The sequence below is a fragment of the Opisthocomus hoazin genome, chromosome 4, assembly GCF_030867145.1.
Source record: "Opisthocomus hoazin isolate bOpiHoa1 chromosome 4, bOpiHoa1.hap1, whole genome shotgun sequence".
NCBI lineage: Eukaryota > Metazoa > Chordata > Aves > Opisthocomiformes > Opisthocomidae > Opisthocomus > Opisthocomus hoazin.
The window spans coordinates 70,654,651-70,676,047 of record NC_134417.1 but is presented as its reverse complement, the minus strand read 5'-3'; the positions used below and the strand labels follow the sequence as shown (position 1 = coordinate 70,676,047).

General features: G+C 41.9%; 1 protein-coding gene across 2 annotated transcripts in view; it reads left to right on the top strand.

Moving 5' to 3' along the window:
• Nucleotides 1–7,955, top strand: part of FAM171A1 (family with sequence similarity 171 member A1) — a 97,599-nt gene extending 89,644 nt beyond the window's left edge. For both annotated transcript variants that reach the window (XM_075419427.1, XM_075419426.1), the window contains exons 6-8: nucleotides 2,024–2,140; nucleotides 4,630–4,744; nucleotides 5,394–7,955. In XM_075419427.1, the coding sequence (XP_075275542.1) occupies nucleotides 2,024–2,140; nucleotides 4,630–4,744; nucleotides 5,394–7,095 (1,934 nt within the window). In that variant the 3' untranslated portion in view covers nucleotides 7,096–7,955. The remainder of the gene's footprint in view (nucleotides 1–2,023; nucleotides 2,141–4,629; nucleotides 4,745–5,393) is intronic.
• Nucleotides 7,956–21,397: the final 13,442 nt, after the last annotated feature.

Sequence of the window (21,397 nt, the reverse complement as noted above, 5' to 3'; positions counted from 1 at the left end):
CTTCACACATAACTGTGGACAATTCAATTCTATTCTTCCTGATAATGTTTCCCTAAAAGAGATAAACTGATGGCTGCATCAAGGTGTTCCGATACGACAGTTGTGGATGCCGTATGTGCAAATCTGTGTACACAGATTTTGGTCCTTTTGGCACTGTGGATCAAAATCACTTGCCTCGTGTGACTTTCTTTATGAAATAACAGATTACTGCTACCCTATACAGGCTGGAAATGATACTTGGAAAACTGAAAATTACGTCAGTAATTCCTTTCCCCTGTTGCCCACAAATTCAGTTTGGTGGGAAATACAGAGTCGCTATCTGGCAATAATAGTCACCTAGATCTAGAAATCCTCTCAGATATTATTTTTTTAAAACTTTGACTGTGTTCAGATGGGTTTATTGTTAGCCAAAGATGGTAGACTTTAAAGGTGTACTTTCATGGAAAAAAAAACTAGTAGAGAAGAAGTAAACACTTAGAAAAGCCATTCTCATATGTGCAGGGTGTGCACAGATGGATAATCTAAGGAACACAGAGGAAATCATTGGGATCTCAGTGGCATTAAAAAAAACGAAACAACAGCAGCATCTCTTCTCCGTGTTCTGCACTCCCTGCTAAGTGTTCAGACGACTGTAAGGCACAAACGCTCGTGCTTGGTCCCGAGTGACGTCTGGTGAAAAGCACCATTTTGGGAATTACATGCAGGAGACTATTTAAAGGAAAGGGAATCACAAGTACAAGATGCAGCTTGCTTTTAAAGGGAACATTTGACGCTGAGTAAGGGAAATGCAGCATTCTGTCCCCACTTCGCACAGAAATCCAGAGCTGAGCTACGGAGGTGCAGCAGGTTTTATCCCTTCTCTGTATGCAGATCAGCCGTACTGGTAGTGGCCACCAAAGTGTGTGAAGAACCTCCGGAGTGAGTTCATGACGTCTGTTCTGGCACCCACTGGAGATGCCAAGCCAGGACTGCAGCTTCGGGACATGCTGCTTGGCGCTGGGGCTGGCTTCCCAGCAACTGCTCTCAGTGTCCAGGCCAGCAGTCCTATGTTTCTTGCAAAGACAGTAAATAGGGGAGCAGTCTACCAGCCATGGTGGACATTTGATATATCAGCAACTAAGGTGATTTTTTTTTTCCTACAGCCCCAGACTCAGGGGTCTTAATGAATCGCAAAAAGGCTTACAGCTGATTCAGTAATAAAGGTATTTTGTGGCCCAATTCTTGCAACAAAATTTGTCTTCTGAAAATAAAACAGCTCTCAACTAGCGCAAATTGTCAATCTGGACTACTGAAGAGTTATGTGAACTTAAACACATTGCATTAAAATAGTCAATCTTACTTATTTTGAAATGATCATTTGATAATTCTGAAAAATCTATTACATTTCCTTTGAGAAGGATGTTTTTTTAAAACTTTGTCATCCATTACCAAACAGCATTCCTGGATGTACACACATTCTGAATGACTAACGTTGATGAATCAAAGTGATGGTGCCAATTAATTCTACATTGATTGGCAGTAACATTCATAAGCTTGTTTTCTGTATAGGAAAACCAACATTTTGAGGATGTATATTTTTCAGCCTTCCAGAAGTTGACAGCCAGAGCTGATAGAAGGGTGCTGTTCAGAACTCATGTGTGGTCTGCAAGTTGTGATGTCTCTTGAAATACAGTTTTTAAGAGGGCTGTCTACATATAATCAGCTTCAGGAATATCCTTCTTCCAAAAAGGGGGATCTAAAATGACAATCATTATTTTCTTTTAACCTTTTTTGAAGATTTATTAGGGTTTTTTTAATCTTAAATGGGGTTTTGTGTACAGAGCTTCTGAGAAGGCTACGGGGATGACAGATTGCAGGAGCTCTCAGATGCCAGTGAGAAAAAGGCACCATCTCACACTATACAGCAATGCACGCAACCTGTACGGCACATGGATAGGTTTCATCACTGCTTACTTTCCCACTTGTTTGCAGAGGAAGGTGTGAGTATATCTGTAATGCCTTCCTACAACCTTTACATTTACAGGGACATGGCTGAAGAGTAGTTTGGGCCTTGTACAACAAGAAGGAAATCAGTTGACTTGGACTTACATTGCACCTCAGCTGGGCTACTGGGTTGCAGCTATGTCTCCTACTATCCCAGGTAAGATGGAATTGAATTTTATTGATATTCACAGCATTGAGTAATTATTTATTCATATATAACATTTATATTTTTCAGAATGACCTCATCTGAGATGCCACAGCTTGATCAATAATGGATTATTAGAAAACAGAAATCTGAAAATAAAGGGCTAAAATATTTTGAGGATTGTGGGGGGCAACCCTTGTGCTCAAAATCTCTGAGTCATTTCAATGGGAAACTTTTAAAGTGTTCCTGCTTTGATGCATTTATGTCACCACTGCCTGGTAGAGCCATTGCTAGAAAATGAGGGGGGAGTTACAACATCAATGCATTCGTGTTCCAGCAGGTAGAAAAATACATGCTGTGAAGTTTCTGTACAGAAGCTCCCAAAGAAATGGATTCACCTAAGGCCAACATTGTCCTGGGTTAGATGTTTGCTAATGGATTGATTGGTTGTAACTTTTTTTTTCTTTTATGCTGAAGATGCCCATTTTGCCCTGAGTTACGCTTTGCGTCATCTTGGTGACTGATTAATTTGCACTGCTAATAACTTAGCATAGCAGTTCTAGGAGGTGTATTAGCAGAGTAGCATTAGTAGATGAGCTGACTGGTTGCCATCTGCAAGCCTCTTGATGTAACTGTAGAAAATCACTTTGAACTAGCCCTTATATCTACTTCTGTGCCTGGGGGGGATTATTAATGTGGCGGCTTGCTCTTACGTTTTTTTCTGTCTTTGGCTGCCTCAGATTTCTTAGTATTAGTTCTTCAGCCACCAATAATCAGAGATACCTCTGTGTATAAAAGAGCCAATCAATCAAACAAAAAAATCCTCCTCTTACAGATTTTCTTTATTAGGCTTTCTGGATGAAAACCAAGTACAGTAGAAATGAAAACACTCTTGCCTTTGCTGTGCAAGCTAAATAAACTATATCTAACCAACAAAACAAACTCTAACATGAGGACTGTTTTTAAAGTCTGCATTGTTTTTAAAGTCTGCATGTATATGCCATGAAACTGTTTCATGATATGCAAGCTTTTTATTTGAGGTTATATTAAATGAAACTACTGGAATATTCAGCTGACTCATTGCTGAACAGAGCTGAGAGGCAGGTGCAGATCTGAACAAGCTATCGTATTGAATTTGGTGGAATTTTACAAACTGGTTATGCTTTAAGAAAAAGCAACTGCTGTGAGCCAAACATTTCCCAGTACAGCTCTGCCCCAGAGTGCAAGGAGGTTGCACTAGTCCTGCAGTTGTGCCTGCATCTCTAAGGTTAGAAGGCCTGTAACTAACAGGAGAGGGCTTATTTGTCCTTGTGGTTTAACTTGTATGGTAGAATTTCTACTTGTATTTTACTTTCCCATCTTTCTGAGAGCTAGATCTGCGTTCCTAAAACTTTGTGGCAAGGGGAGCAACATTTTCGTGAAAAGTTCAAGTGATTTATCTCTTCTTCTATTTGCTCAATGCCCTGAAGCAACAGTATCAATCACTTACTTAAAGGTAGTGGAAGGACAGAATGTATAAATATATATATTTCCCAAATTCAATATACTTGATATTTTTAATGATGTTCATGTCTTTTTTTGCTTATTTTATCTCCTCATTGAATCTATTATTTCTTATCTCAAAAAATAGACAAAAATGAGCTTTGTATTCCTAGCAGTCGTTCTACAGACCCCTCAGGATCCACAGATGAGGTGGATTTGTAAAGCCTCACGATCTAGAACCTTAATGGTGACCAAGTTTGCTGTCCTTCACAGTACATGCATGTTACGCTGCCAGCTGGTGCTGTACCTCCTTGCCTGCAGATGAAAATTTGGGCCTTTATTTTAAAATCCTGCTAAGGATTTTACAAACCAACAGGGTTACACATGCATAATTGTGAACAGATGCTGTCCACATGTGTGCATCCCTTTGTATGTTAGAACATTTTACTGAGTGTTGTTGAAACCTGGAGTTACAACACTTGTTTTCACTAGTGGCCTGTTTTTTAAAGCTACTGAAGATCTGCTTGGCTTGGCTTGATCTAGACTTCAGAGCACCAACGCATCTTCCAGTGACTCCTGTGCTGTACTGTACATACTTTTTAGTGCAAAGCACCACAAACATTGTTAAAGAGGAGTTACTGGCCACAGTGCTGCCACATGCATCGCAGTGCTGGAAGATGCTGCGATGGCTTGTCTCTAGAGATGAGAGCTTTGGCACACCGTGTCAGCATCAGGACCTGGAAGGCAGCATTCACTGATGCATGCTCCCAGTGGAACTAACTACTTTTCCACAGAGCGATCTGCTTGGACTTGCAGTCGTGAAAACCAGCACATGCTTTCCCCACAACTTGCTCCCTTCTCCAGAGATGGTCTGCTCAGTAGGCACCAGGGCTAGGAGCAGCAGTGTTGGTCACTTAGCACTCTGATAACAAGGGGAGATGTCCCTCTCTGTTTAAGTGTTGTTCCTCTTCCTGTTTGCAGATTGTTATAGGTCTAAATTCTCTTTTCTGGCCTTCCAGGTCCCGTTGTAACGCACGACATTACCAGCTATCACACAATGTTTCTTTTGGCAATTTTAGGAGGGATGGCTCTCATACTTCTAGTCTTGCTGTGTCTGCTTTTGTATTATTGCAGGTAAGATTCACCATCCTGGTTACTTTGTTCATGTTGGAAATATAAGCTTTTTTGTGCTTATGAAATTAAAAGCTTTTGTATTGAAATATTTTTACTTTGGGGAATAAAAAGCAAGCAAGCACTTGAAGAAAGAAATAGATCAAATTCCGTGTGTTCCTGGTTACATGCAGCATATACAATCCCTGCCTTTGGTAGGATGGGAGTTGAATGGATCACACACACCCTGTACCTGTGTTTTCCTTGTGAGGTGTTCTAAAACCTCCTATCAAACATGGGCATAGGTCCAAGATCTCTGTCACTGTACCTGTTATGCATTTGCAAGTGGTCTTTCTACTAGTCTTATATTAAAATGAATGTTAAACTTCTATCAGCAAGTGTATATTAATGAGTGATTTTGTATTTGCCTCCTCCAGACATTTGCTCCAATTTGTAATCGGTGCTTGAGATGTTTCCCAATTGACATTAGTTATTCTTTCATTTTATCTTTGCTGCTGGGATAAGCTTTTAATTGTGAAGTTATGTAATAAAAGCTCAATTCCCCTAGTACTAATCACTGCTTAAAAATCTCCCATTAAGACACACTTGCTGCTCGTGTTTCTGTGTACAACAGTCATAAATGTATAACTTCTTTTGTTACCGGCTTTTATAGAAGAAAATGTTTAAGACCACGTCAGCATCATAAGAAACTGCAACTTCCGACAGCACTGGACACTTCTAAGAAGGATCAAGCAACCTCAATGTCCCATATTAATTTAATATTTTCCCGTCGCGAGTCAGAATTTCCTGGCGGGTTGTCTGTTGCTAGCAATGGACACACAGAAAACTCAGGTGCAAAGGAATTAATCAGCGCTGTCCACATGGAGATGGTATCACCGAGTGGAGAAGCAGATATGCATACACCTATGCTCAAACACTCATTCAGTACTTCCCAGGAGTTTAGCTCCCGAGAGGAACTGCTCTCTGACAAGGAGAAAGACAAGAGCAGGATTTCCTTGGATGACCTGACTCCCGGCGGGTCTTTGAGAAAAGACTACCACAAATCAGCAGATAGTTTTCCTTTAAAGACAAGAAAATCTACAGAAACAGCTGAAGGCTATGAGTCCCCTATCAAAGATGAGTATAGGAGAAGTTACAATGCTATGCTCTCTCAGCCTTTATTTGAAAAGCAAGAGAGAGAAATTCAAGTATCTATGAACCATATTGCTACTGGAAGTAAATACAATATTCAGGAACAAATATACCCCACACCTTCAGCCCCTGAAAAAGAGCTGCTGGACTGCAGACCTACTGATTGTATGATGTCTCGTTCAGTTGATCACCTTGAAAGACCTACATCTTTCCCTCGACCAGGTCAGTTAATCTGCTGCAATTCTGTTGACCAAGTCAATGACAGTGTTTACAGAAAAGTTTTGCCTGCCTTGGTCATCCCAGGTCATTACATGAAGTTGCCAGGAGAACACCCTTTTGTTAGCCAGCCACTGGTTGTCCCAGCTGACCAGCAGATTGATATAGAAAGACTTCAGGCTGAGCTTCCTAACCCTCATGCACGGCTTTTCCCACACCCTCCCCAACAGCTGCAGCCCCAACAGTTAGCATCCCAAGCAATATCTCAGCAACATTTGCAAGATGCAGGTGCAGCTGAGTGGAGTCAACAAAATGCTTCCATGTCTGAATCTATTTCCATTCCTGCCTCACTGAATGATGCATCCCTGGCTCAAATGAACAGCGAAGTGCAGCTTCTTACAGAAAAGGCTTTGATGGAATTAGGAGGTGGAAAGCCGTTGCCTCATCCTCGAGCGTGGTTTGTTTCTCTAGATGGACGCTCAAATGCTCACGTTAGACATTCATACATTGATCTCCAAAGAGCTGGTAGGAATGGAAGTAACGATGCCAGTTTGGACTCTGGTGTTGACATGAATGAACCAAAATCTGCCCGAAAGGGAAGAGGAGATCTTCTGTCTGCGCCACAGAGTCACCCACCAGTGCAGGAGCACCAGCAGAGAGAGCGCAAGGTTTCAGACAGCACAGCTTACACACAGCTTGTGTACCTGGATGATATGGACCAAAGTGGCAGCGAGTGTGGAACAGCCGTTTGTAGCCCTGAGGACAATGCTCTACGATGCCTGCTAGAAGGCACTGGTAAGAGAAGTGGTGTGCAGCTGCCCAGCCTGCAGGAGGAAACAAGAACTATGGATACCAAACCAGAGCCATTAACTAGTCCTGAACACAGAACATCAGTTCAAGATGAGGATGAGGATGAGGAGGATGAGGAAGATGACCAAGGTGAGGATAAGAAGAGTCCTTGGCAGAAACGAGAGGAAAGACCACTAATGACTTTCAATCTAAAGTGAGCTATTGTGAAAATCCACCAGTCAGTGGAGCATGAAATTGCCAAATATTCTTTCTGTGGAAGTGCTTGATTTTTTTTTTTTTTTTTTTTTTTTTTTTTGTGGAGAGAAAAGAGAAAAACAAACTGTGGTGAGCGACATTTGAAAGAACTTAAATGCATTACTGTGTAAATGTTAGAAAAGAATTAAAATCATTCCTCTGATTTAAGGCTGCCTCCAGTGAGATAGCTGAACAAAGAGTGTGATTGTTATTCCATGTACTTGATATTGGTCATCCAGGATGTTGAGAATACTGACAAATTGTTTTGGTTGGTTTATAACCTCAATCTCCTTATGAATGGGAGCTGGTAAAGCTTTTGTTTTGTAGGCCAATTTTATGTTGATAATGCTACTGAAAGTATCTTATAAGCAAGAGTTTGACACTTGGTGTCCAAAATTGTGCATTATCTCAATGAAAGGCTATGCATTGCTGCTTTTAGTAATATTTTGCTTATACTATGCTTTTATTAATTTTACAAGTTGGTTGTAAACATTTTATGTCCTTTATAATAAACTACTCAGCAATTATTTTAATGTAAAACTGCAGGAAACTTGAGTAGCATCCCTTAGCATTGAAGCCTTTTTATGAAACCAAACTGAACTTTGTGTCGACTAAGATTCCTCCAATTCTGGTCCCATTTACTCAAAGTGCCTTTTTTACAGTAACAATGAACAGTCCCTTCTTTTGCTAACTCCTTTTAATTGACCCCATTTGGGATTTTATAAACTTCTGAACTTCTACATTTTATTTTAAGCTGCATGCCAAGAGTCCCATTTTGTGCTGAGCATTTCTCATTTCAATACAGTATATTCTGTAGCTATCATGTATATTGTGGATTCTGTTTAGCCAGGGTAGACTTAGAAGACATTTTAAAGGGCCCAGAGTAGCCAAGAAGATAGTTTCATTGACTGTATATATTGTTAGTTTCCTCTGGAATCATGTGAGCTAATCATGCTCATATAAAATGGACTATAGACTGAGCAAGTGGACTGAATGTGTCTAGAAAATTTTTGAAAAAAAAAAACAAAAAAAACAAAACAAACAAAAAAAATGTACTATCCAAAAGTGCCAGAATGACTCTTCTGTGCTTTCTCCATACAGAGCTGCTTGGTTATCCAAAAATTATAATTGAAAATAAACTGAAAAAAATATTTGTGGATTTTTTCCTCTGTTGGTGGTCATCACATTATTTTGTTATTTAATAAGAAAAATACTTTAATTTCACTTTTGCTGTGCTTACTTATGCTTGTGTGACTTAGTAACACACTTCCTTATGCAGTTCTCGTGAACTTCAGTCAGTAGTGAAATTTAGACCCCTTTTTCTACATATCGTTATAAATATGTCGCTATTTTTTAAGTATCACTGAAGACTTTGGAAATGAAATCCTGGCATCAAAATTCTTATGGAGTCACGCTTCCCGTGGGACCAGTTTTCTTTCCAAGAATCCTGTGGGTACTCACATTTACTGCACACTTCTCACTTCTTCATGAAATGGGTTCAAAGAAGGGAAAATATGTGACTTCCACTCCTGTGGAATCTTTCATATACATTCAGTTTATCATGTTTCATTCAATTATTATGCAGCATTAGCAGCCGTCATGCTTAATAAAGTTAATTATTATGTAATCTCTGAAGTGATTAGAGAAAGTGCTATATAGTTTCTATTTAATTTTTAATAATATGCCCTGACTCAGATGCATTGCTCATTTTTTCAGTAGATTTCAAGGTTTTCTTAGGAGGCCAGTCATGGAATTTCCGTCTTACTGAATGTCCTACCTGGGAGTCTGGGCTCGAGCCAGGAACTGAAACCAAATTTCCTAGTTCCCAGTCCAGTGCTCCTCTCCATCCACAAAGTCACATCACCTCTATTTTGCTTTAATTCATGTTTGGAAGTCGTATATGTCATAAAATAAATCAAAATAATATTTGTGGAGTGCATTGAATATCGAAATCACCATATTAGCAGTAAGTTATGTTTTAATCATCACATGCGTTCGAGGTCCTTTCCTGTTCTGTTTAGGAATTTTGCTGCTGTGAACTGGCTCTGGGGTCTGGGTTACCTATTGTCAGTCTGTGCAAGGTTGCTGAACAGAAAAATACTACTTTAAAGTCAGTAAGTGCTGGTAGACAGTGCCACTTACTAATCAGAATGCTACATCAAGTAGACGTTCTGGTTTAAATTTCCGCATACTAGAATTATTATGCTATTTAATGTTCAACTTTCTGTTGTCTTAAATCTGTCATTTTTAATTACATTCTTTTTCAGATTCCTTTGCAAAGCTTCCATCGTTATTATCTTGTAAAGTGAGATTGTTGCTATTAAATTGCAGTGGTTTGTTTCTTTGATTGTGTTGGTTTTATGTTCTAAACACATAGTTTGATGGTTTGATGATTTGTGGTCCTAATGCAGCAAACAGATTTGAACAAACACAATGTGGATATTTTGCACATCTTCTTTAAAATAAACTGCTGTGATATCATATAGTAGTTTGATTTTGCAGAATATGTAGTTTATGAAATATAATTCTCAGTATTATCTACCACATCTGAGCCACGTGTTAAATGAAATTGGAACAGAGTAACACAAATCAGATTATGTGTTGAGATTGGGGTGCATCCGTTGTACACACTTTGTCTTATTGTACAGTCCAGTGACAAGTTCTGTGTTTTAATTTTCAAAAACATAGCAAGGAAGATACTTCGGTAAAATTTGAAGAAATTTTGTTGCTTGTATTTTGGAGTTGCACAGCGAAGCAAGTACCAACAAAGGTTCTAAAACACAGAGAACAAACTGTAACTTGAATAGGTCTCGGCATCAGCAGCTCCAAGTGATCTTAGTCTATGTAGAAGATAACCTAGAAAAGCAGTTGTTTTCTGATTTTTTGATGGCAAGTATTAACGGGGAAAAAATGCAGAAGATTGTAATGACAAAGCTGAGAAAAGTAATGAAAACATACTGGACTTAAGAAAATACTAGGAACAGATCTTAATTAATATGTCAGTAATCAGGATTTTCAAGTGGCTAACGAGTGAAAGAGTAAAGATAGTTTTAAAGACTTAGGTTATATTATCCGAAGTCCTTTTATATCATAAGGCTGTGGGGAGTTAATACACTCACTAAGAGTCCATTCCCTTCATGGTTTTCCCCCAGCTCCCACTTTGTTCCTGCTGAAATACTTGCTTCTCAAAGCTTATTAAGCTGTCTGTAAAGCACCTTGACTTATTGTGATAATGACCTTTTATTATTTGATTAAGTCCTTCATCAGGGTACCAGCATGCTAAAACCTCTACAGATAGAGGGGAAAAAGATGGTTCCTGCCTCAGAGCATTTGCAATCTTAACACATTACACAAATTAACAAAATTGTGGTACTGAGCATAGATGAACAGCTTACAAAGAAGGCCCCCCGTTTAGAAATTGTGATGCTTTTGTCTCTTACAGGAAGGACTGGGAAGCTTTAGTAGAATAAATTAAGCACTCTTGAAATACCTTGGCAGCATTTCCTTTTTTTGTCCTTCATTCTATCCGTGAATGCTCCGGAGGACCAATTTTATGTTAATATCCTAAACCAACATGGTTGAAATTGGTAACAAATTACATGTCCCATGTAGGGTTTAGCCTGTAGAACAGTAGAATAGTATAGGTGTAAATGAGCACGTGTTGGATTAGATATTTGCTCTTTCTCTAGGAAGGTCCCTACTGAGCAAAAAAAATGCATTGCTTTTGTCTTAATCAAGGAAAATTTGTCTGAGGATTAAAGCTTGTTATAACATAGCACCTCTGAAACTATCAGTAGGCTGTAACCTGGTGCACGGGGCATAGTAGCATCCATCCAATACATCCTTGGGCTTGGTCGAACAAGAAGAAGAACGTCAGTTTGCTTTTCCAAAACCTGTGGGCAACAGGTAATATTTTTTCAATCAGTGCTGCCGTTTGGGTCTCTTTAGCATTTGAAATTCTTAAAGTTGGAATATCTGCCACCTGGTGGTGAACTGTTTCTCAGTACATACTGTGTATAAAACAGGGTTTGTAATTTCAATATAAGCACCGTTGATAACTTCAGTTACACCAGGAGGCAGCTGGCCCAAGGTCGTCCGTTGTTTCAGGGGCCTGCTGTCAGTCCAAGGGCAGAGGTCCCTGTCAGCTTGAGAGATCTTGCCCAGCATCTTAGCTGGGGCAGTATTCAGCTGAAAACACCTCCATTCAAATCAGAATGCATCATCACTCATGGCAGTGTAGTGTGTTCAAGTGTAAATGTGCCTGTTTTCTCACACCTCCTGAGTAGCACCTTGTTTTTAGATTAAAATACAACAATTTTAACTACTAAGTGTTTCAAAAGTTGAGAAAAATAAGAGCAACTCAACTATTATTTTTTTCCTGTTCCTCTGCTTACAGACAAATGTAAGTTGGTAGGTTCAGTGCTAACCTTACTCATATTATATATATATGATATATATAATATGTCATATGATGATATATCCTATATCATGATAGATAGATACATACACATATGATATTTTCATGATATATGTCTGCTATTTCCATTTCCAGGCTGCAAACAATTTGGAATTGGAGCTTCAGGTAGACAAGCAGGCAGCAGCCAAGAACTATTTTCAGGTTAGAGGAGCATTTTGTTATGTTACTGGTGTAATTCCAACTGGTAAACTGACATCAGGTACCGTCTTCTATTTGACAATACTAACATAAAGGGTATCTAGTTCTTTTTAGCAGTAATCCTCTGGTATCCACAGGTTATTAGTTTGCAAAATGTGGTGCCTGGTCTGTTATCACCTAACTGAAGTACTTCTTGTTTTATTGATGTGCTTTTCTTCTAGGAATAAACAGTGCCAGTTAGTATGTTTGGTCATTAAATATCTCTTCTGCCTTGGAAACTTGCAGCCACAGGGAAGGAAAATGTGATGACAACAGGGAGGTACAGTTTATTTTTGTAATTCTGGAGAGAAGGAGTTTGTGTTCGCATGACTGGAGATACAGACTCCTGAATAAACCAAACAGCGGAATGGTCCTGCCAGTATTATATTGTAAAGGTAGGAAATGGTTCTTGAAATACTTCTGTGGGATGAGAAATCCCACTTTCAAAGGAATGGCTGGCCCTGCTGCAAGAGAGGTTGGGCATCAAAGCTGGAAGAAATTATTTCAAAGGGTTCCTGTTATAAGCATTGATTTTAAAGGGTTTTGATGATTTAGTGGTTTCAGGGAGTTTAAAAAAGCCTCAGGACTCTCTTCTCCCCAGCCCTCACCAGATTTTCACAAGCATGCTCCCAGCAGTGTTGGCCCCTGCGCCTCTCCTCCCTGAGCAGAAACCCATTGTTGTCCTACTCTTACGCTGGAGCTTACAGCTCTGGCTGTGGTGTCCACACCACAGGCTACTCCGAGCAGATTCTGTTCCCCACGCATTTCTTCTGGAGGTTTTCCATCAAGATAGAAAGAGGCTGGAACCACATCTCAAAGTCAGGAAAATCTGCGTGAAAAAGTAGTTAACACAGCAGATGTGCCCAACTACTACCCTTACCTACGTGCTTGGGGCAGGGCCTTTCTTCCAGTGTCTCCTGCCACTGGAGCTGAGAGAGGCTACAGGTCTTGGCTTCCCTCTCCCTGTCTTCAGGGCATGCCCCTTTTATAAACCCAGGCCCTTGATTCCACCTTCAGTTCTGTGCCATGCTGTGAGGCCAACATCAACGGGACATATAATCCGACACTCCAGTGACATTTCAGTAAAGCTATTCGTAGGTGAGGGCGGGCTTTCTCAAGCTATCTGCTGCTTTGTGTCTATGCCATTAGCTCTACCATGCATTTAACACCTCGTAATCCTATATTAAATAACACAATAACAATGAGGGAAGGAGAACTTGATAGCCAAGTTCCCCCATATGGGTGTTTATCTTTTGAGAGCTGGATTAGTCTTTTATTCCTCGAAATCAGCAAAGTATACCTAGGTAAATGTAGGTGTATTTATGTGTGTGCGTGCATACATGCACACGTATGTATATAAATGCATTTAATATAAAAGCTGGCTTAAATGCTAGTTTCAGCATTTTGACATCAAGCAATGTGAAAGTAAAGGTCGCTCACCTAGGCTGACTGGAAGAACCGGCATAAGAGCGCATGACAGCTTGTATTAATTAACTTAATTGTCCTTGGGGTCTGACATTGCAGAGTCAAAGCTATGCTTGATGCTGAGTTTCTGCAGTGCCTATGCCCCTGACTTCCTTGAGATTTATTCATGCTTGCCTACTAGCCTAGACCTAATGTCTAAATTTTGTTATTAAAGCTTGTCTAATGTCTATAGTTTAAGTAATTTACTCTGCAATTGTTGCAACATTTGATAGAGGCTTTTCTTCTGCAGAGTTGTAAAATTCTGGAAGGTAAAATCTTACTGTAAAATCTCAGAAAATTCTGCGTACAAAGGGAAGAGTTATAGTTGTGTCTGATTTCCCATTTTCTTCATAGGGAAGACATTGTGTCCATGAGACACTTCTTAATTCAATGTAATTCTCCATGCAGTAGTTGTGCATCCTGAACAACGCTGTTAATCTGCTTCTAACCACTGAGAAGGTATGCAGAACCTTTACTGGCATTATCCGTTTATCTGATTTGTGAGTTAAGGGGATAATTTTAGTTGGAGCAACCTACAGAACATTGGAAATTATTTGCTGATGGCTATCATGGAAATGTGGGAAATACAGCATCTACCCAGGAGTAACAACGTGCTCTCCCTGAGCAGGCTGTCACCACAAGGAGCGTTCTGTTCATCGTAAAATACTATTCTCATCCAAGGTCTGCTTGTCTTTAGACTGCAAGCTCCCAAGACTGGAAGAGCACCTTTCCAAATAAATGTGGTTTATGCTAATGGACATAAGTAATGAATACTAAAGTATGTGATAGACATACCATTTGTTTGGGGATAGCCAGACGTTTAGCTGGACCTGAAGTTTGAGAACTATCCTACTCAATATTCTCAAGATTTCCAGACTCCAGTCTCCATTTCAGGGCATCCAACAGTGTTAAAATACCCTAGGGCAAACAGGACATGTAGGAGCACCCTAATAGTTCCAGTCTGTTACAAATGCTCTGAGAGTTGTAGTCAGGCTGTAGCCTCCTCCCTCTGGCTGGAAAAAAATGTACGTCTATCACAGGAAAGAGTCGAGTCCCTTTTTGTTTGGGGATCAAGAACGATCAGAAACAGACAAAAAGAAAACTCTGAAAAAAGTACTGAAGTGGTCAACAGATGAAGAATCATTCATGTATCTGTTGCTCCCTCCATCCAGAATCAGGGAAAGAAAGCATCTGGGCTGTACCTGCAGCCTCCCTGCAAAGAAGAGGAAACAGCAGGTGCGTTGATATGGGGGAACTGCAAAAGGCCGATGGGAGAACTGATGTGGGAGCTGACAGGAGTAAATTGGATTGATTTGGAGACTGGATGTGCAGAAGTAATTGCTGAGTGTTGGTCAGAGCTCCTGCAGCACCAGTGTCAACACCATCTTTGTCAATAAATTTGTCACCACTAATTCTCATTCACATATGTAGTTTGAGAAGGGCCTGAAAGAGTTAGAAAAAAAATAGACATAGAAATGCAAAATATGTGTATATTTGTAACAATCATTATTTAAGAGACAGTTCTGATTATTAAATGTCTTAATGTAAAACATTTATTTGTTTTTTACCTTTTGGGGCTAGAGACCCTAGGAACAGAGGAATTGCAATGCTGGAACCAGTTTGAACCAGTGTTTGATCTAAGTCTTCTATCCTGCTTCCAACAATCATTAAAAATCAGATGCTTTAGAAAACGGGGGAAGAAATCTCTAGTAGTGATAATAACCCCACAGGACAGAAGTGTTCCTATCCTTATCACTTGTACCCTTAAGCATGAGGGTTTGTATTTATCACACACATTTTTTAATGCTACGATATGTTTTCACTATGCATGTAAATGTCTAACCCTTTTTTAATGCTGTATAGCTCACGGCCTTTGTCGATGCAGGCACCGCCATGGAGAAGTAGATGCTTCAGTGTAAAAGGTGAGATGTGAAATGGAAGAGGAATGGTATGAGCTGCATTTGAAAACAGAATTCAACAAAAAATGGTGATGTCAGAGTGCAGCAGAAAGACTGGGCTGTTTTGAGAGTGCTTGTCCCCCAGTCTGAATGCTGCAGCCAACACGGGCCAGCAGCAAGTAGGCAGCTGTGGGAGACAGGCAAGGCTGGAGCTCACCAAGTGTGGTGTGCAGCGGGAGGCTAAGATGTAAAGTGGGTGAGACAAACCACAGAGATCAGAGATGTGATCTGACATGTATACAGGTGTGCAACATATGGGATCACAAGCTCATTTAATTCCCTAACCATTTCTACCTATTCTGGTGTTAGCTGTGACAACTGTGTAGATATGTTTGGGTGCATTTGTTCAGTGTATTTTGGATCTGTATTCTCTCACCCTTGCATCTCATTCAGTATTGAAGAAGGCAGTATTCAAGTTCTCAGCATAAAGAACAGCCAGGAAAAAAATTGTTGTGAAGTAGTACTAGCAGGCATTTGTATGAAGCAAAGTCTAAACATACTCATTTACTCCGTAACTTTTTTTTTTAGTATTTATTAGGAAAACAGAGAAGACACTAAACTATAAGCTAATTTTCAAACTGGATCAGTTTTGCTTCCAATTTACAACATTACAAAAAGCTCACATCAAGTTGTTTATTATTACTTGCAAAATCAAATCCGTTTTAAATTATGAATGCCATTAATATTTCAATGCAGTGTATAAAGGTAGGAGCAATTCTATGACTGCATGAAAATTTCAGGTACTTTTCTTCTGCAGTGTTTAATACTCAGAACACATAGACTAATCAGATGATGCCAGTAGTCTGAATGCTGTATTATATATCACTAGCTCACTGGGATGTACTTAGTATGTATCACTAGGCAGGTAAATAAGTCTGGATTATGCCTGGCTGCTTGAGGGAAACTCTGTCTGTGACTGGCTGGCTTTACTCATTTGCAGAAGAGCAAAGAGAAGCAGGGTATGACCCTGACCACATATTGCACGGTCTTACTTGATGGTTCGTCCAACAGGCAAGATCTGACAAAGCTCTGTACAGTACAGCCCTGGGAGTTAAGGCTTCCCAGTCCTCAGTATTTCTCACTGCCAAGCCTAGATGGCTGCTCGCTCGGTGGCCTAGGGTTCTTTTGAACTAATGATGTCGGCCACTGAAATGCCCAAAGTATTTGGGTGTTTGTAGGGCGTCAGTTTGAGTCCTTGATTTTGCTGTGGGAGCAAACTAGGAAAAAGTTAAGCACGGCAACACCAAAGTCCATTTGTGGCTCTGGGCCTGTACTCATGTACTTCTGCTCAAAGTGGCTCAAAGCCTCTCGGAATTGTAGGCACAGGATAATTTTACGTAGCCACAGCAGACCCATGGCCGCATCTGTTATGGAAAGCAGAGGAGAGACAGAATGTGGAAAGAGAAGTAGGGTGGGGAAAAATTCAGAAGGCTGGGATTTACGGTGGTACAGAGGGTCCTCTATATACTGGTCTGTTCCTCAGTGGCTCACAGTGGTGGGAGCAGCTATGCAGAGTTACATCTGTAGTGCTTTATTGACCTTCCTCTCTTCCTTTCGTCCAATTTGTTGCCATAAGCAACTGGGTATTTTGGCTACATCTAGCAGCAAACCTAGGGTCACTACTAAAGCTCTAAGGAGATCTATGAAAATAACCAACAAACCAGTGAATAATTAATCAAATGCTGGAATTATATTAATTGATTTCATGATATGCTGTTCAGTATTAAGTGAAGTGTATCTCCTGAGTAGGAAGTCTATTTTACTGTGTTGCTCATTTTTTAGCTCCAGTGTAAAATGACTGTGCTTTCTCCTTTTTAATCTTCATAAAATAAAAGGCTTTTATCTTCCCCATACATCCAGGAAGAGGTCTTTTTAATCAGTTAAAACCAGTAAATTCACACCTTCACAAACAGGCTTTTACCTGGTAAGTTTAAAAGGAAACGTTTCTGATGTTGCTTTTGATGGACTGCTTAGGCTGGTGCGAGTGTATGGGTTGCATCTGCATCACCCATGTGCACCAGTTTGGGGAGTTCCCAGACATACCCACCTGCGACAACAGAGGTTCAGAGAAATTCAAGGGTACATTTCTTTGCCTTGCTGCTCTGTTTTGGGAATATCTATCTATAGTGCAACTGCTGAGCAGTGTCTGTAGAGTGAATTTAAACACTCTGGGAATCTGGTAACTTCAGAAGTGCAAAGCTACATCAGAAGTCCTCAGTGCAGGACAGATGCACACCTCTCGCTTCTGGTCAACTTGTTCTACTTGTAGTATAATCAAAAGTCACGGGTTCGTGAAATGCAAAGCACAATTCAGTGTTGTCATTTGGCCTTGAAACAGTCGAATCTGGAGTATAATCTCAGTTGTGCCTTTCAGCAGATAAACTGTAATGTCCATAAGGATGTTCTTCACACATGCTGTGAAGTCTATAATAGCAGCTGTTCTGCAGCTGTACTCCTCCTGATCCCCCTTCCAGGGAGACCTTCTAGCAGGGAGACAGCAAGTGGTAGCTTGCTGGGAGAGACTTACATTGTCTCTTTTATAATCACTGCGAACTGCAAGAGGAGTCAGGATCAAGGCTTCCTATACTCCATTCGTCTCAATGAAGTGAGGAAAACTGTGGTAAAGGACAGAAGATGGTTAAACCCACAGTTTCTCCAACACAGTGAATCAATACAGCTTTTTAGTCATTGACATACTGTTCTTCACTTTCTCCGACACTTTATTATGAGGATGGAAAAAAGTCATTAGTAATCACTGATTAACTTCTCTCCAGGCTGTGGGGCAGCTGTTCACAATTGGGTTTTGTTACTGAAAACTATTGGGTATTGTGCCTTTGTTTTGAGATTTCCTTCCTCTCCTATACATTACAACTGAAGGAAGGTTTACTTCTAAAGGTCATTTCAAACTGTGGTAACATGGTAGGCCCATTTCCCCTCTGAACTACAGTGACGGCTGGACATTGGGAGGTCATACTTGGCCAAGTGTTAATTACAGACTCCATCGGTTTTGCAGTAGTTGAGGGTAGGCCACCTGTCTAGATTTTTTTCTCTCTCCCTTTACTCATTTGTGGAAGATCAATACCACCTTAACAATTTAGCCATATTCAGGAACAACTGCTGTTAAAGATACATGTGCTATGTCACGGTTTATTTTATTTGGAATGTGCCGGTTGAATATTTTGTACCCTTACTGATTTAGTACCCTTGAATTTTCCAGTCACCACAACTAGCATTTCAAAACTGTCCAGACAGAAAATACTTGTCAGAGGCCGCTGCTGAATGAGGAGGGTGTCCTGGTGACGGAGGATGCGGAGAAGGCAGAGCTAATGAATGCCTTCTTTGCTTCAGTCTTCAGTGCTAAGACTGGCCCTCAGGAATCCCAGGCCCCGGAGGGAAGAGATGAAGCCTACAAAGAGAACGACTTTCCCTTGGTCGAGGAGGACTGTGTGAGGGATCGCTTAAGCGATCTGGATGTCCACAAATCCATGGGCCCCGATGGAATGCACCCACGAGTGCTGAGGGAGCTGGCGGATGTCATTGCTGAGCCACTCTCCATCATCTTTGAGAGGTCCTGGAGGACAGGAGAGGTGCCCGAGGACTGGAGAAAGGCCAATGTCACTCCAATCTTCAAAAAGGGCAAGAAGGAGGACCCAGGGAACTACAGGCCGGTCAGCCTCACCTCCATCCTGGGAAAGGTGATGGAGCAGCTTATCCTGGAGGCCATCATGAAGCAAGTGGAAGAAAAGAAGGTTATCAGGAGTAGTCAGCATGGATTCACCAAGGGGAAATCATGCCTGACCAATCTGATAGCTTTCTACGATGACATGACTGGCTGGGTAGACGAAGGGAGAGCCGTGGATGTTATCTACCTCGACTTCAGCAAGGCTTTCGACACAGTCTCCCATGATATCCTCCTAGGGAAGCTGAGGAAGTATGGGCTGGATGAGTGGTCGGTGAAGTGGATTGAGAACTGGCTGAATGGCAGAACTCAGAGGGTTGTCATCAGTGGCGCTGAGTCTAGTTGGAGGCTGGTGACAAGTGGTGTCCCCCAGGGGTCAGTACTGGGCCCAGTCTTGTTTAACTTCTTCATCAACGACCTGGATGAAGAGTTAGAATGTACCCTCAGCAAGTTTGCTGATGACACCAAACTGGGAGGTGTGGTAGATACACCAGAAGGCTGTGCTGCCATTCAGCGAGACCTGGATAGGCTGGAAAGCTGGGCAGAGAGGAACCTGATGAGGTTCAACAAGGGCAAGTGCAGGGTCCTGCACCTGGGGAGGAACAACCTCATGCACCAGTACAGGCTTGGGGTGGACCTGCTGGAGAGCAGCTCTGCGGAGAGGGACCTGGGTGTCCTGGTGGACGACAGGTTAACCATGAGCCAGCAGTGTGCCCTGGCTGCCAAGAAAGCCAATGGGATCCTGGGGTGCATCAAGAAGAGTGTGGCCAGCAGGACAAGGGAGGTTCTCCTTCCCCTCTACACTGCCCTGGTGAGGCCTCATCTGGAGTACTGTGTCCAGTTCTGGGCTCCCCAGTTCAAGAAGGATGAAGAGCTACTGGAGAGAGTCCAGCGGAGGGCTACGAGGATGGTGGGGGGACTGGAGCATCTCCCCTACGAGGAGAGGTTGAGGGAACTGGGCTTGTTCAGCCTGAAGAAGAGAAGGCTGCGAGGGGACCTTATAAATGCCTACAAATATCTGAAGGGTGGGTGTCAGGAGGATGGGGCCAAGCTCTTTTCAGTGGTGCCCAGTGACAGGACAAGGGGCAATGGTCACAAACTGAGGCACAGGAAGTTCCGTCTGAACATGAGGAGGAACTTCTTCCCTCTGAGGGTGACGGAGCACTGGAACAGGCTGCCCAGGGAGGTTGTGGAGTCTCCTTCTCTGGAGATATTCAAGACCCGCCTGGACAAGGTCCTGTGCAGCCTACTGTAGGTGACCCTGCTTCGGCAGGGGGGTTGGACTAGATGACCCACAGAGGTCCCTTCCAACCCCTTCTATTCTGTGATTCTGTGATGGATGTCTAGCATAGATTGCAGTCACTGAAGGTCTGAGCATAGTCATGAGACCTGAGAGTGTACCATGACAGATCATACAGCTGTTAAACCCACACTCTGCTACTCATTCAGATTTGCCTTTCCCTCTGTCCTTTCACAGCAAAGCAGGAGGGGCTTCCACAAAGTCCGCCTGTGGCAGGAAACAAATATTCAGTAATTATTTGATGGCACGAGGGCAGCACTTTCTTTATGATACAACTGACTACTTGGTTAGACCCAGAGAAGTTGGGAGGTAGTTTAGAATTGTTATAGACAGAGTACAGCTGACAGGGTGACCTGGGCCTTGGATTTTTTATCGTTACATTGTCTGTCTTTGACTCTTCAAGAATTGTATGCGCTTAAAGTAAAAGTTCCTGTGACAGCTTGCATGTTGTAAAGGACCAAGTGCAGCCAGATGCAGAGTGGCCCAGGGCTGGTGCTCAATATGCATAGGTTCAGAGTTTGACTGCGAGGGCACAGCTGGAGGAACATCTACCCGTCTTCTGCTTAGCTGGTGAGGTCTTTTACTTGACATGTCACCTGCAATATCAGATAGAACAAAACATTACACCACCTTAAATCAAAAATAGGAAAAAGTAATCCAAATCACCTCCTTAAATCAAAATGGGAGGAAGCGATATCTTCCTTACATTAAATGACTTTCAAGAAGGCAGTAGAGGTAAGGAGAAATTAAAACTGATGCATACTATTGTTATGTTTTAATGCCATGTTTGGCAGCACTGACAAACCAAGCACTCGGAAATTCTGAATCTCGTCCAGAAATCTTGATATGACCCTGGAAAACACGAAAGTTCGAATAATTCATACAAGTCTCTCTTTATTTATTTTCCTGGGCTCAAATCATTACCATTCAACTCCAGTTTTTCTAGCACGGAGCTTGTAAAAGCACCACAGGCGGCTTCGGGAGCACAGAAAGCGCTGCGCCAGCCGGCGGCCGTGCGGGGGGTGGCCACGGCCGCCCCTGCCAGCGGCAGCTCCGCCGTCCGAGTCCCCACGGTGTAAGCAGGGAACGGGGAGCTGGCAAAACGCGCTCCCAGCCTGCCGAGGCCCGGCAGCTGCCGCCCCGCCGAGCCGGCCCTCGCCCGCCCGCAGGCCCCAACCCCCCGGCCCGGGGACCCGGGCACCGCCGGGCC